Source organism: Ambystoma mexicanum, chromosome 1p (assembly GCF_040938575.1).
Source record: "Ambystoma mexicanum isolate Mex_15411 chromosome 1p, UKY_AmexF1_1, whole genome shotgun sequence".
Taxonomy (NCBI): Eukaryota; Metazoa; Chordata; class Amphibia; order Caudata; family Ambystomatidae; genus Ambystoma; species Ambystoma mexicanum.
In genome coordinates this window covers 995367199-995382194 of record NC_090921.1, presented here as the reverse complement: position 1 = coordinate 995382194, position 14996 = coordinate 995367199, and the positions used below count along the sequence as shown (strand labels likewise).

The window sequence follows — 14996 nt, the reverse complement described above, 5'->3', positions numbered from 1 at the left end:
TCATCCACAGCGCATGGAGCAGCTTGGACCCCCTGCGATCTGCGTCGCGCTACCCTGCCCTGGGCATCATGTCCGGTCGCCCATACCCGGGAAGTGGTACATCGAACAGCAGGGACGCCCGAAGAGCTGCGTTTGCTGCACTGCCCTCAACATCAAGGGACTGAGCCGATGTGGCCCCTGGTACCCACCAGGTGCGGCTTTGCCGGCTGTGAACTATACCATCAAGGGACTCGGGGAGGTGGTCAGTGACTCCTGCAGGGACTGCCCATAACGTCAAGGGTCTAGGCCGATGTGGCCCCTGGCAACACCCGCCAGGTGCGGCTTTGCCAGTTTTTAACTGTACAATCGATGGACCTGGTCCCGGGGGATTGACTCCTGTGCAGATGTTGATGGGGGACAAACTGATGTCCTGACGTCTGGCCATTGCTTCGGGATGATTCAGTAGGCATGCGTGTTGATGCTGTGAACCTGCATAGTATGCACATGACTAAAGTGGCCTCAGTAAAGGACCGTCATGTGAGGCTGTGCTCCCGCAGTATATAGGCGTGCTCTATATGGCACCAGTGGTCGACCGTTAGCGTCATGTGGTGGTGGCAATTCCGTACCCCAGGTTAATTAAGGGTTGTAGCCTACGGTCCAGTTGCCAACCATCCATTGATGGCGTGCCCCTATGACCGTCAGCTGGGGGTGAGGGGTCGGTCGGTGATATTGGTATAAGAATATGACACCATATGTCTGTCAATAGCACATCCTGTGGGAAGCTGGTACCACGAGTCAAAAGCAATGTTGTTCTGTAACGGGAGGGAGGAAAATCAGTTACTGTGTAATATAGTTTGTTTTGTTTCTTATGAAAAAGGAGGAATGCGGTGTAGTGAACCCTCCTGTGTGAAGTGCCTCTTTAAGGGGATGTGTCCCTCCCCCCTGTATTGCCCTTTTAAGATGGCCCAAGCTAATAAAAGGGAGCCCTGCAGGCACGTGGGTTAGTACGGCTGCAGACTCCACGACAGGAGCGCCTGAGTCCGTGTATTATTCCGGGTGGGAGGCCCAGGCCTGCATGCCCTGATGCCGTGGGACTCTCATGCCAGCACGGAGGCAGAAGCCCGCACGGTCAGGGGCATGGCTGGCTGTGCCCCCACCCCCAAGGGTGCTGATGCAAGATGGTACCAAGCAGGGGCCTGCCGGATGTCCAGGGCAGGCCCCAAACCCCCACAGGCACTGGGCCTGTGACGTGCTGAGGGGACCAGCAGTTGGGGTGCGTGTGGGATGTCCATGGCAGGCAACCCCTAACAATACTGAAAGGAAGAAAGGTGCACCGTGGACTCGGTTCCCCCCCCCCCCCACCCCCGATTTTCATCCCACATAATCCGCCCTGCAGTTCATGCGGCCCTTGAATTTCTGAACTGGGTATGTAGTGAGAGAAAGCCGAGGCCTGTGTGGCCATCCTGGGCGCTGTCCGCACCCGCCCCTTGCCGCCCCTTGGCAGCTTTCCCCGGCGCGGCCTGCTACCCTCCCTAGCACCTGCTGCTCTATTCCCAGTGGAGAAACTTTGATGAAAATGTTGGGGGGGGACAAACACCCCTGTCCCCCCTAAAATTACGCCCATGTCTATTCCCGCGTGTTTTCTTTCTCGGGTACCAGTCCCTGCTCTCCTTTTCCTCTGCACCGTCTGTCTCCGCTTTCCCCGTACTTACCCTCGCTCTTTTGGGGACTCCCGTTACTCGCCCCGTCCGCCCTCTCTCTCCTCAGCATTTCCCTTCCCATACCTCCTGTTTCCCCGGGGACTCGCGTTATCCCTCCACCACCAGGGACCGCCGGTCGCCGTGCACCTCCCCGCCCTCAGCTCGCCCGGTCGCCCGCCTGCATGTCCCTGTCAGCGGCCCCCGCGCTTGTCCTCTTGCGCCTCAGCGGCTCCCGCCCTCCCCGTGCGCGTCCCCTCATCAGCAGCAGCGGCGGAGGGTACCCAGGTGCCGCACGCCCCGCCCCGCCCTCTGCGCCCCGCCCCGCCCTCTGCGCAGGTATCATCCTCGCGCATCTGTTCTCCCGCTCCCATCCGTGTGCTTCGCAGCGCTGCTGCAGCGCCCTCTGTCGGCTTGGACAGGAATTGCCCGACCCCCCACACCCCCTGGGCGGTATATAAAGGACGAGCTGGGGAGCGGGGCCCGGAGTCTGCTGAAGAGAGCGAAGTGAGGGGCCGCGTGCTGGAGCATCACCCGAGGAGGCAATAGCTTGGGTACCAAGACACCTGCAGTCCAGAAAGCCCCGAGGACCAGTGACCCCCCCTGAGGACCAGAGACCCCAGCGCGCCCCTAGCATGGCTTTGAAGCAGAAGTCCCAGCCCCCCTACCTGCACCTGGCCGAGCTCACCGCCTCGCAGTTCCTGGACATCTGGAAGCACTATGATGCGGACGGTAAGAACTGCACCACTGGGACTCGTCCCCGCTGCGGGCTGCCCAGTGCCAGATCCTGTCAAAACATTCTAGTCCGACCACTGCCTGGCGCATTTACTTTCCAGACCACCTGTATCCCACCAGGCGGGGGATAGCCATCTGGGTCAATGCACCTGCTGCAGAGATCATCCTCTCTACGCATCCCCGTGCCTGTTCTCCCAAGTAGCGCTAACTAGCACGCTTACCACAGGGCGCTTGGGGTCAATACATAAAGAATCATACGCCGAGGGGAACCAGAGTTTCGCGGAACACAGGGTGTGATATATTTTACTACAGTGGAGATACAGTCTGGAAAACTGACTGTAGCATCTTTCCACCAAGAAGAGAAACACGATAGGGTTAATAGAGTACGATACGTTAGTCCCCGGCCCCTTCTCCTGTCTGGAATAAAATACAAATATTCTTCACTATATTAACTTCCGAGTGCACTTGTGCCCGGTCCCTGGCGAAATTGTGAGATGTGAGAATAGGTACATGCGCCTGCTGCAGATCTCTGGGTGTTTACGCCTATATTAATGTAGTGCTTTGGTGCAGTGCATACATATATAGGCACTTTGGGGGTGAAACCAGGGTGTTCCACTGGGTACGGGCTGTTGCTCCGTTTGCTGAAGCTCAAAGCTGGAGCAATGCGACAGAAACCGGTATACTTTGCAAGAGCATTTGGGACTAAGGAAATAAGGCGGCTCGGTGGGTCAATGCACCTGCTCCGGTGCGCTTATTTCCCAGGTGTTCGGGAATCCCACACACAGCGAGTGACCGATAAGACCTGACAGCGCACGGGAAGTACGAACAATGCGAAGCTACTGGAACTCAATGCGTTGGCTCCAGGGTCAAACCGTGTGCTGTGGGATGGGTGACAGCACGCCAAAAGGGCAGGATGCGCCAAGGACACAAAGGCGATATGATTGACGCGATTTCATATATGATATGATGATAGGTTATTTATAACGCGCTTAGTACCCAGAGGTTTCTAAGCGCGGACCCGGGATCGAACCTGTGTCGTATTGGCGAGCACATTGCCCCTGAGCTATCCTCCCGAGACAAATATAGCACTCGGTGTTGGAGTCTCTCAGTGCTCTAAAAACATATTCCCTTGGCATTTAATTTATCAACCTCGGAAGGGTGAGAGGCTGACCCGGATTCGAACCTGTGCATAGAGGATGCCATATACAAGCGCGTGCTTGCCTAGCAGAGCATAGCGTCTGCGGCAGACGCACCTGTGCGGACTGTGCACGTGTGTGCGTGTATTGCCCTTTAATAGCGCCAACACGCCACGCTGCATTACCCCAATGCGTGCCAGTACCGCTGTACGGAGGCAGTGCCAGGCTTGGGTTGAAAGTAGGACATTTCGCAGAGAGCAGGGGGTACGCATTGACGCCTTTGGCGGGAGTGTTTCTGCTGTAGAGAGCCATCAGAAAGAAAGGCGATTATCCATTAATTCCTAACCCCCCATGTCTCCCTGTCCTCGCACTGGACCAATGAAAACAGGCTAAAATGGGACCGCGGCTTATTTTTCTTTCCTTGCGATTTAAGGAAGCTCGGTGGGAACATGCGCCTGCTGCAGAGTGTGCACGCTACGGTTACGGACCAACACATCAGTTTGCTAATTTCAAGAAACGGTGACGCTCCTCAGAGCACCTGGCTTCGTTCGTTGAATAAGTCGCTCGTGCACCCGTATATAACCCAGAATATATCTAACCATACTCAGTGCTGCGAAAAAAAAGCCCTTTACCCTATCAAGTCTCCTCATCTTTTTATCTATTTGCCCCTCCCCCTCATAAGGAGACCAGGCCGCCCATCCCCTCCCCCCACACTTCCTAAACAGGCCGGGGTTTCCCCTTCTACACTCCCAAGAACTGCTGGAGATGCAAAGGGAAAGGGAACAGCACGGAGAGTAGGAACTGCTGAGAAGGAGGAGAGAGGAAAAGCAGGGGTACTGGGAACTGCTGAGGAGAGGGAGAAGGGGAAACCCTGGAGCACGGAAACTCCTCAGAAGAGGGAGAAGGGACAAGCAAGTAGCCACGTTACTGCTGAGGAGAGGGAGACACGGGGAGTGCAGGAACTGCTCACGAGAGAGAGAATGGGAAGGCAGGTAGCCAAGTTACTGATAAGGAGAGGGAGAAGCAGGGAGTGCAGGAACTGCTCAGCAGAGAGAGAGAAGGGGGGAAAGCAGGCGGCACAGGAACTGCTCGGGAGAAGGAGAAGCAGGGAGTGCAGGAACTACCCAGTAGAGGGAGAAGGGACAAACAGGTAGCCAAGTTACTGATAAGGAGAGGGAGAAGCAGGGAGTGCAGGAACTGCCCAGGAGAGGGAGAAGGGACAAGCAGGTAGCCACCTTACTGCTGAGGAGAGGGAAAAGCAGGGAGTGCAGGAACTGCTCACGAGAGAGAGAGGGAAGGAAGGTAGCCAAGTTACTGATAAGGAGAGGAGAAGCAGGGAGTGCAGAAACTGCACAGGAGAGGGAGAAGGGACAGGCAGGTAACCACGTTACTGCTGAGGAGAGGGAGCAGCAGGGAGTGCAGGAACTGCTCACGAGAGAGAGAATGGGAAGGCAGGTAGCCAAGTTACTGATAAGGAGAGGGAGAAGCAGGGAGTGCAGAAACTGCACAGGAGAGGGAGAAGGGACAGGCAGGTAGCCACGTTACTGCTGAGGAGAGGGAGCAGCAGGGAGTGCAGGAACTGCTCACGAGAGAGAGAATGGGAAGGCAGGTAGCCAAGTTACCGATAAGGAGAGGGAGAAGCAGGGAGTGCAGGAACTGCTCAGCAGAGAAAGAAGGGAAAGGCGGAGAGCACAGGAACTCCTAATAGGGGAGATGGGAAGCCTGTAGATTAGGAAGGGTATCAGTGAGGGAACGCTGGTAGTAAGTTAACTTGTGTTCGCTCTGCACCAGCCCCCCTCCGCTCCCCCACAACCCCCTTCCCAGTCTACGGTGAGGGCAAGGAGCGTGCATGCCGCTGAGGGGCAGGCATAATAACCAGGAGAGCTTAGATATAAGAAGCGATTAGGGAACCGAAGAAGCAGGGGATGCTGATCACAGGAGGCGGGAGAGAGGAGAAGGGCAATCCAAGGAGGCAGGGCGAGAAAAGGAAACCCCAGCCAGCGAGGGCCTGCTGAGGGGAGACAGGGGGGCAAAGGGGGATGTCTGCTGGGCAGGGCAGGGCAGGGGGTGAAGTGAGACAAACCATGGACGGTGCGAGAAGAAAACATACAAAGCAGCATCCACCCCCCGCCCCCTCCACACCCCCAAGGCGAGGCCTCTAGCTGGGAGCTGTGCTGCAGGGCGCTCCCCTGGGGCCTGAGTGATCCTGCCAGTGGCCCCTTGGGGCCCTTCTCCGCATCCCGGTTCTCCTCACAAGTTCCCGATCCATCGCTTTAGCATCCTGGCTCTCGGAGGCGGAGCAAGCCTCTGCACTTTGGGGGTGGTGAAAGGGGGCAGATTTAAAAACCGGGTCGCTAGTGGGGCCATGCATGGTCCCCCAATGCCTCTCCACGTGCCCCCCATCCCCAGTGCCCGCTGTGCCTTTGCTTTAGGCACTTTATCCTCGAGCATAAACTGTCTCCCTCCTTCCAACTGAAAAAAATGGAAGGAAAAAAGTGAACCATGGGGTTGAGGGAGGGTAAATGACCTGTGCTGAGAATAAAACCGGGAGCGTTCTTGCGGTGGTGATGTGACTACTGGTCCCAGCTCATACACGAGCGCTGCAGGCTTTGCAATAACAGCCTCGCCTTTTCATTGTGTCGCCGACCCCCTGCGGGCACCCCTTTTATTAGACATGCAGGGAACAACACCCCTGCATCTCTATTGAAAGGGGTGCCTGGTAGGGGGGTGGGGGGCAACACAATGGCAATATGAGAGTTTTTTCTCGGGAGCTTCAGGCTTTAGAAAGAAAGTCTGACCTTCTAGCAGCGGAGGTGGGGGGGGGGGGGTTAACAGGGGACTTTAGGGAATCCCGGCAGGGCCCCGTTCCAGGAACAATTTTCGGAGCCTGCCGGAGCTCCACCCCAGCTAGCCACGGCCCACTTAAAGCCCCGGCTGCAGAAGCTGCATTAACCGATTGTGCTGTTGACCCCCTGCCCCCTTCTCTGTGACCAGGAGAGTGAATATCTTGTATGCCTTCCCGTGGCCATTGGGTACATCTTCCCCCCAGCGCAGGGGCTGTTTAGTTTCAGACGTGATGCGCGGGCCACCTCAGAGCTGAGCAGAGCTGTCACGCCTCCCGCTTTGTCACGGGGATGTGTTATGACTTGCGCAAGGCAGGCTTCTGCCCTCTGTCACTGCACGTGTATTGCTGCTGCTGCCTGTTAATGATTTTTAAACATAAACTGTCTGCTCTCAGATCTGGCAGGCTCTTCCTGGTGCCTCTCTTTCCCATCGGTGCCTGGGCCTGAGTCACGGCAGAGCGCTGTCTCCTGCCCTTAACACCCTTAATGTGTGAGGGCGTAGCTCCTTCCCCCGGGTACTTCCTACCCCAACCCATTCCACCTTGTTAGGAAAGGAAGCGGGGAGTTTGGCTGGGATAGGTGGACCGAAATGAATGAGGCGACTTATTGAAGACAGAGGTCGGCAATTAAGAACAGTGCCCACTTGGTGGGACTTGTAGCCGGCGAGTCCTGCAACAGTCCGCGAGATGGAGAACGGATGGCGACATGGAGAGCAGGAACCGAGGAAGAGTGGAGGACTCGGACATGGGGAGCTGGAACTGAGGAAGAGTGGAGGAGTCGGCATGGGGAGCTGGAACTGAGGAAGAGTGGAGGAGTCGGCATGGGGAGCTGGAAATGACGAAGAGTGGAGGACTCAGGCATGGGGAGCTGGAAATGACGAAGTGTGGAGGACTGATATGTGGGGAGCAGAACTGAGGAATAGTGGAGGACTGATATGTGGGGAGCAGAACTGAGGAAGAGTGGAGGACTGATATGTGGGGAGCAGAACTGAGGAAGAGTGGAGGACTGATATGTGGGGAGCAGAACTGAAGAAGGGTGGAGGACTCGGGCATGGGGAGCAGGAACCGAGGAAGAGTGGGCGACGGAGGCACGGGGAGCTGGAAATGAGGAAGAGTGGAGGACTGATATATGGGGAGCAGAACTGAGGAAGAGTGGAGGACTGATATGTGGGGAGCAGAACTGAGGAAGAGTGGAGGACTGATATGTGGGGAGCAGAACTGAAGAAGGGTGGAGGACTCGGGCATGGGGAGCAGGAACCGAGGAAGAGTGGGCGACGGAGGCATGGGGAGCTGGAAATGAGGAAGAGAGGAGGACTGAGGCATGGGGAGCAGGAACTGAGGAAGAGAGGAGGACTGAAATGTGGGGAGCAGAACTGAAGAAGGGTGGAGGACTGAGGCATGGGGAGCAGGAACTGAGGAAGAGAGGAGGACTGAGGCATGGGGAGCAGGAACTGAGGAAGAGAGGAGGACTGAGGCATGGGGATCAGGAACTGAGGAAGAGAGGAGGACTGAGGCATGGGGAGTAGGAACTGAGGAAGAGAGGAGGACTGAGGCATAGGGAGCTGGAACTGAGGAAGAGAGGAGGACTGAGGCATGAGGAGCTGGAAATGAAGAGAGGAGGACTGAGGCATGGGGAGTAGGAACTGAGGAAGAGAGGAGGACTGAGGCATGGGGAGCTGGAAATGAGGAAGAGAGGAGGACTGATGTGTGGGAAGCAGGAACTGAGGAAGAGAGGAGGACTGAGGCATGGGGAGCTGGAACTGTGGAAGAGAGGAGGACTGAGGCACGGAGAGCTGGAACTGAGGAAGAGAGGAGGAGTGAGGCATGGGGAGTAGGAACTGAGGAAGAGAGGAGGACTGAGGCATGGGGAGCTGGAAATGAGGAAGAGAGGAGGACTGATGTGTGGGAAGCAGGAACTGAGGAAGAGAGGAGGACTGAGGCATGGGGAGCTGGAACTGAGGAAGAGAGGAGGACTGAGGCATGGGGAGTAGGAACTGAGGAAGAGAGGAGGACTGAGGCATGGGGAGCTGGAAATGAGGAAGAGAGGAAGACTGATGTGTGGGAAGCAGGAACTGAGGAAGAGAGGAGGACTGAGGCATGGGGAGCTGGAACTGTGGAAGAGAGGAGGACTGAGGCATGGAGAGCTGGAACTGAGGAAGAGAGGAGGACTGAGGCATGGGGAGTAGGAACTGAGGAAGAGAGGAGGACTGAGGCATGGGGAGCTGGAAATGAGGAAGAGAGGAGGACTGATGTGTGGGAAGCAGGAACTGAGGAAGAGAGGAGGACTGAGGCGTGGGGAGCTGGAACTGAGGAAGAGAGGAGGACTGAGGCATGGGGAGCTGGAAATGAAGAAGAGAGGAGGACTGCGGCATGGGGAGTAGGAATTGAGGAAGAGAGGAGGACTGAGGCATGGGGAGCTGGAAATGAGGAAAAGAGGAGGACTGAGGCGTGGGGAGCTGGAACTGAGGAAGAAAGGAGGACTGAGGCATGGGGAGCTGGAAATGAGGAAGAGAGGAGGACTGAGGCATGGGGAGCTGGAAATGAGGAAGAGAGGAGGACTGAGGCATGGGGAGCTGGAACTGAGGAAGAGAGGAGGACTGAGGCATGGGGAGTAGGAACTGAGGAAGAGAGGAGGACTGAGGCATGGGGAGCTGGAAATGAGGAAGAGAGGAGGACTGAGGCGTGGGGAGCTGGAACTGAGGAAGAGAGGAGGACTGAGGCATGGGGAGCTGGAAATGAAGAGGGGAGGACTGAGGCTTGCAGAGGAGAATGGGAAGGGTAAATGGACAGAGAGCAGGAACTTGGGAGGGTAAAGGTGACTGATGAGAAGCAGGCGGTTCATTACTGCTGAAGAGGAAACCTGAAGGGAGATGGGAGACTGCAGGGAGATGGAGAAATGAGGATGCAGGAGACCAAGCAAAGACGCAGAAAGCGGGTCAAGCTATTGAGAGCAGGCAGTGCTTTAAGCGGCATTCACAATCGAGCCCGGGCTCGTATGGGGGCGTATATTTAAAAAAAGGTAGCAGGCGCTCCTCTCCAGAAGGAACATGTCACGATAACCCGTTCTGAGATGAGAGTTTGCAGCACACGCTTTTTGCTCACTGTACCTTTCACAGATGGGAAATTTCCATTTGCATATCAGTCTTTGTCCTGCCCACATGGGAAGTCCAGCACCAAAATGCTATGGCAATTCGTCTCTGAACCAGAGTACCAACAGCAACCCCATTCACGTGTTTCTGCCTTGTTGGGCCTCATCAGTGAGGTGAAGCTGTGCCTCTCTGAGCACAGTGAGCAGGGATTCCATGTCTGGTTGCCCCCAGGTAACTCGGGGTGACCAATTTATGGGGGCGTGGCTGAAAGGGGGCCTGGCCTGTCAGGGGGGTCAGCGCCGTATTAACGAGGCAACACTTACTAGACCTAATGCTGCCTGTTAGGCTGTGCCCCTTTTCACCCCATAAAACCCCACCCCTGCACTGATCCCTCCGTGGCCAAACAGGTGACATTCAGGTAAGTTTTGCCTCTTAATTGCGTCAACAAGCCCTTACCAGGCATCCCTTTGCATCCAGCATCCCCCACTCACCTGGGGTGTGAGGTTGATGATTACCATATCCAAGGGGAGACTGGCGGGGTCGGTGACACAATTAAGAAAGAAAAGGCGAGACTTTTTTCCTAAAGCCTGAAGCTCGCCCTCATACGTGAGGGCTTCAAGCTTTAGAAAAAAGGCCTTGGCTTCTGGTGGGCTTGGGGTTACCAGGGGACTTTAGGATGAGACACCATTTTTGTAGACTGCTGGGGTAGCCCCGGCTCACTTAAAACCATGAGAGCAGGTATCGAAATGAGAGCAGGAGGACAGGCAAAGGGCAGCACGAAAGTGTGGAAGAAAACCCATCTGCGCTTCTGTAATTGTCTATTGGGTGTCCACAACTCAACCCTGCCTAATTTCTGGGATTGGCCTGGAGTCTCGAGGGTTTCATCTCTTTCCTGGGTCTCTGGAGAAGAGCATGAACACTCAGGATTGTCAAGGGGCGGTTAGGGGGGGTGGCATTACACTGTACTACCAGAACATCACTGAGGGCTCCCAATGAGCGTTGAAACACGTAACACCTCATGGTTAAGGCTTGGTATTAGAACCGAGGGAGGCATTTGGTAGTCTGATTCAGGAAACCCAAATAAAGCTCCAGTTAAATATCCAATTATTTTGCCTTATTTGAAGATAAACAATGTTAAACTGTTTCTCTTTTTCACTGAGTTCTTATTTCTCTCTCTCTCTCTCTCTCTCTCTCTCTCTCTTCCCCCCCTCCCCCTCTCTCTCAAGTACTTATAGATGCTGGGAGGCAAATCTGAGGGTTTTTGATTTTCAAATGTAGGAATTCCTGGTCAGTGTTGGTCAGACAGAGGGTCAGGGAAAGGTATCCAGTGCAGGACTGGAAGCATAATGCCCAGTGGTAGAAGTGTACCGAAAAAAGTAGTGGAACTGTGGTCTCGGCAGGGGAGAGGGTAGGCGGAAGCATAGTGCAACATGTGGCAAGGTGTTGCAGGCGGGGCATTGCAATAGTCCCAGTGACTAGTAACTAAGGCTCCTATTACAACTTTACACTTGCACAGGCAGATGAATGGAAAAATCTTCTATTAAGAATAGTGACTATGGAAGTAAAAAGTAGAGGAATGGTAAACAGAAAAAAGAATAGCAGTGGAACACATCTCCCAACCGTTCCCGCTCACTTCGATCACTGATGCTGGCAATCAAAACTGGAAGCACTGGGTACACACAACTTGAAGTAAGGCTTACACAGTCGTTTTAGAGGACCGATTCATCGTGTGCACTCCCCTGCAACCCCTTACCTCTACCCCCCCAAAAAGTCCATGCAGTCACAGCTCAGACTGCTCAGAGGTTTAGCAATACTGCATGAGACCAATGGACCTCCACCAGGATCCCGATGCCAGCTCTCGTTCCCAGGATATCATTAGCTACTAATAATACACAATATTCGCATATGTTTACCCCTGTTCTACAGGGGGATGAGTTCTCAATACCTAGAAACACTGTTTCAGAGGTCGATGAAAGATATTATGGTGAGAGATCGGTGCCTGAACACTGCTGGGCCTTGTGGCAAGAGTGGGATACCGTTTAGAAATGGCTAAGCATTGTGGCAAGCTGCTTGGCTCCACCTGGCACATTGCTGAGCTTGGTGGCAGGACTGGACCACCCATTGGATGCTATCGTCTCGGTGGAAGAACTTAGCTGCCCTATTTGAAAAACTGTGCTACCATGGCGTCCGTCTGTTGCGGCCGCGAGGCTCAATTCCGCAGGAACCCTCCGGGACATGGTGGCAATCCAATGTGGCATCCCACAAGGACCAAGTCACTTATCATTAATTTTCAAGATTTACATGGCCCCTCTCATGAAACGAATTAAAAAGCTCGGACTAACTTGTTACAGGTATGCAGATGACACACAAATCATTTTCAAGCTGACAATGGATATCGACTCCAGCAACTCCTCACTGGTTGCCTTAGCAAGATAAACATCTAGATGACGAATGAACACTTAAAACTAAATCCAAGCAAAACGTAAATCATGATCCCCGTCCCCCGCATGACATCAAAGGAACACATGCACTGCTTCTGTGGCCTGTTGAAATGAACCTGAAATTCAATAATAACAAATCTTGGAATTCTCCTGGACATTGGGCTCAAACTAGAACTACAAGTCAAGGTCATAGTACGGAAATACTTCGACCACCTATGTTCGATCGGATCTATCATGCCATATCTCTGCTTTCCACACAGAGCCGTCGCCATACTTTCATTATATATTGTAAAGAATCGTCTACACAAACAACCTATACGTAGGCGTGCCAGACTACTTCACCAACAAATTACTACATATCCGAAACACAGCAGCAAGACATCTACTGTGACTAAGCAGGAAAGGGCACATCGCCCCAGCCTCGAGAAGCCTCCACTGGCTACCAGTGAAGAAAACAATCAATTGAAAGCACTTTGCATCACACACAGAGGACTGCACGGTCAAGGAGCAGAGTTACTTCAATTCAGATTTTCAACACTAATGTTATAGAAAGTCATAATTCAATTAAAGACACAGAGGTGAAGGATGATGCTTTTGTCCAAACTTTACTTCTCGAGCAGCATATTCAAACGTAACAAGATATTATAAGAAAGAGAAAAAACAACATATCCCATTATGTTTGAGTCTTTGGTAGTCTATAAATGATTGGTGTGCACTGACACTGGTCCTACATGTCCTTAAACTCTCTATCCTTGTGACCTCTTCCTCTTTCTTTCGCTGGTCCATGTCTCTTTAACATTTGCGCCCCAACCAGTTGACGCCAACTCTAGCTTGTCTTCTACCCATTCCTCAAAAACATGCCGTCTTATTATCCACATCGGCACCTACAACATAAACAATGGGCCTCATTACGGGTTCGGCAGTAGCCGTGCCAGTAAAACCGGTAGGCTGCCGCTGGACCCGTAGTGAATTACCGTCGCCGGACTTGCCAGAATTACCGGGGCATTACAGCCCCAGTGGTCTGGTAAATCCGGCGTCGGCAATTCTGTTAATCCCCATTCCCGTGGAGTCCCACAGGACTCCACGGGAATGGGGACCGCAGAAACACTGGCACCATGTCGTAATGGTGCCTTTGTTTCAGTGCATCTCTGTGTGCGGGTGCTGTTCCGCCCGCCAGGTCAGACCTGGCGGGTGGGACGGCACCCATCTGCAGAACTCGTAGTTTGCCGGTCCGGAAAACTGTGCTGGTACAGTTTTACCGGCACAGTTAATTCCGGACCGGCAAACTTGTAATGAGGCCCAATGTCTTAAAAAGTGATCTAGCCAGGGTGGGCAATCGTGCCAAAATAAATACATTACAGTCTTTAATAATAAACATTCAGTTCATAAAATAATAGGTACATTGGCGATTGCTAGGGTGGGATAATCCTTTGCCTCTGTGTCTTTAATAGAATTATGACTTCCTATAACGTTAGTGTTGAAAATCTGAATTCTATGTCAAGATCGGAGGCTCTGATTATGCTTGTTCAAAGCTTACCTGCCACCAACGTCGAAATGTGTGAAATTGGTCTGAAATAAAAATCATAAACATCGACCCCTTCGACCATTCGGCTGCTTTTAATATATCTTCTAGCCAAGCCCCTATGTTGTACGCCTTAGAGGCCATTGCCCCCTCACTGATTGCGCATCGTAGACTTGTACAGCAATACTCACTTGCTGCATAACCCATCGCACCCATCTCGCTAGGGTAACTGGGATTACTGCCCCATAAGGTTTACGCAATCCTATAAGCAGCTGAAATATTCCTGCAGGTCTAAGGCCTTCTGTCATGGTCTCGTACACACCAGACATCTGACTGGACAAAGTTTAGGCTGATCTGGGAAAGAATCATAGAACACTGTCCTTAAACCTGTCTTTGTTATTGTCTTTTTTCTTTTTGTGACAGTGAACGCTACTCCAGTTGGGGATACCGTCTTCCTAGTAATCTCTAGCGCTCTGATATCCGATACCCTCATGCATGAAACAAGACATAAAAGCATTGTCACTTTGGCTGAAAAGGCCTTTCTGGAGAGTTCCACTTTGTCTGGTTATCTTGTAAACAGCCTCAACACTGCATTGGCATCCCATAGCTGTACTTAGGTGTCAGAGTTTTCAAAATGTTTATGCCTCTCAGCAACCTGCACACTAGGCAATATTCTCCCATTGGAAGGCCCTCGACACACGGGTGTCCTGCTGAAATCGCTGAGCGTGCTGTATTTTATTTTTTCTATAGGCCCCTGCCTTGTGCCGCCATTTGTGCCAGGAAATTCACTACATGCACCACATCCGTTATAGTGGAATGCATGTACCTTTCCAGACACCAGCTATGCCATTGTGCCCATGCTGATTTATAAGCCTTCGTGGTTCTGGGCACCCACGACTCCTCTATGATGCATTCAGCTTCTGCCGATAGACCCGGCATAACCCAGTATCCCCTGAAATCGGCTACGCTATCAAATTCTGGTGGCCCGCTTGTACCAACGGGGTTCTGTTCCCGGTGGGACCAAGCACAATCAACTCCCATCTCGGCAGTGCTATCAGCCTGTGGCAAGCCATCTCCAACAGACTGGGAAACCTTATTAACACCAGTGAAACCTTTTGTCTTTTGCTTGCGCTAGTGTCCTCAGAATCATTGTGAATGGAGGAAGCGCATACTCTCTGTCTCGCCCCCAGGGCTGGAGGAACGTATCTTTCGCCTCCACCTCTGTGTTCGGTCTCCAACTGAAAACATTGGATAGTTGTCTGTTAAGCCTCAAATCGAACAGATCTGTCCAAAATGGGCCCCATCAGGCGAACAGTTCCTGGAATGTCTCTGAATCAAGCTGCCAATCGCTGGAATCCCTGAGATATCTGGATTTCCGGCCTGCTAATTCAGTCTGCAGCCCTGGCAGGTACTATGCTGCCACCGAGACCGTCCTCTCCAAGCATAAATGCCAGAAATCCTTCACCAGCTAGCATTCTGGATCTCGTTCTGCCCAGTCTGTTGATATATCTGACTGCGGACACATTATATATTTTGAGGAGTACACAACAATGAA

At 53.1% G+C, this 14996-nt stretch overlaps 1 protein-coding gene across 1 annotated transcript in view; it reads left to right on the top strand.

Annotated features, from left to right (window-relative positions):
- Nucleotides 1-2048: 2048 nt before the first annotated feature.
- CALB2 (calbindin 2) overlaps nucleotides 2049-14996 on the top strand; it is a 122157-nt gene continuing 109209 nt past the window's right edge. The window contains exon 1 of the mRNA XM_069654696.1: nucleotides 2049-2408. Within this exon, the coding sequence (XP_069510797.1) occupies nucleotides 2312-2408 (97 nt within the window). The 5' untranslated portion in view covers nucleotides 2049-2311. The remainder of the gene's footprint in view (nucleotides 2409-14996) is intronic.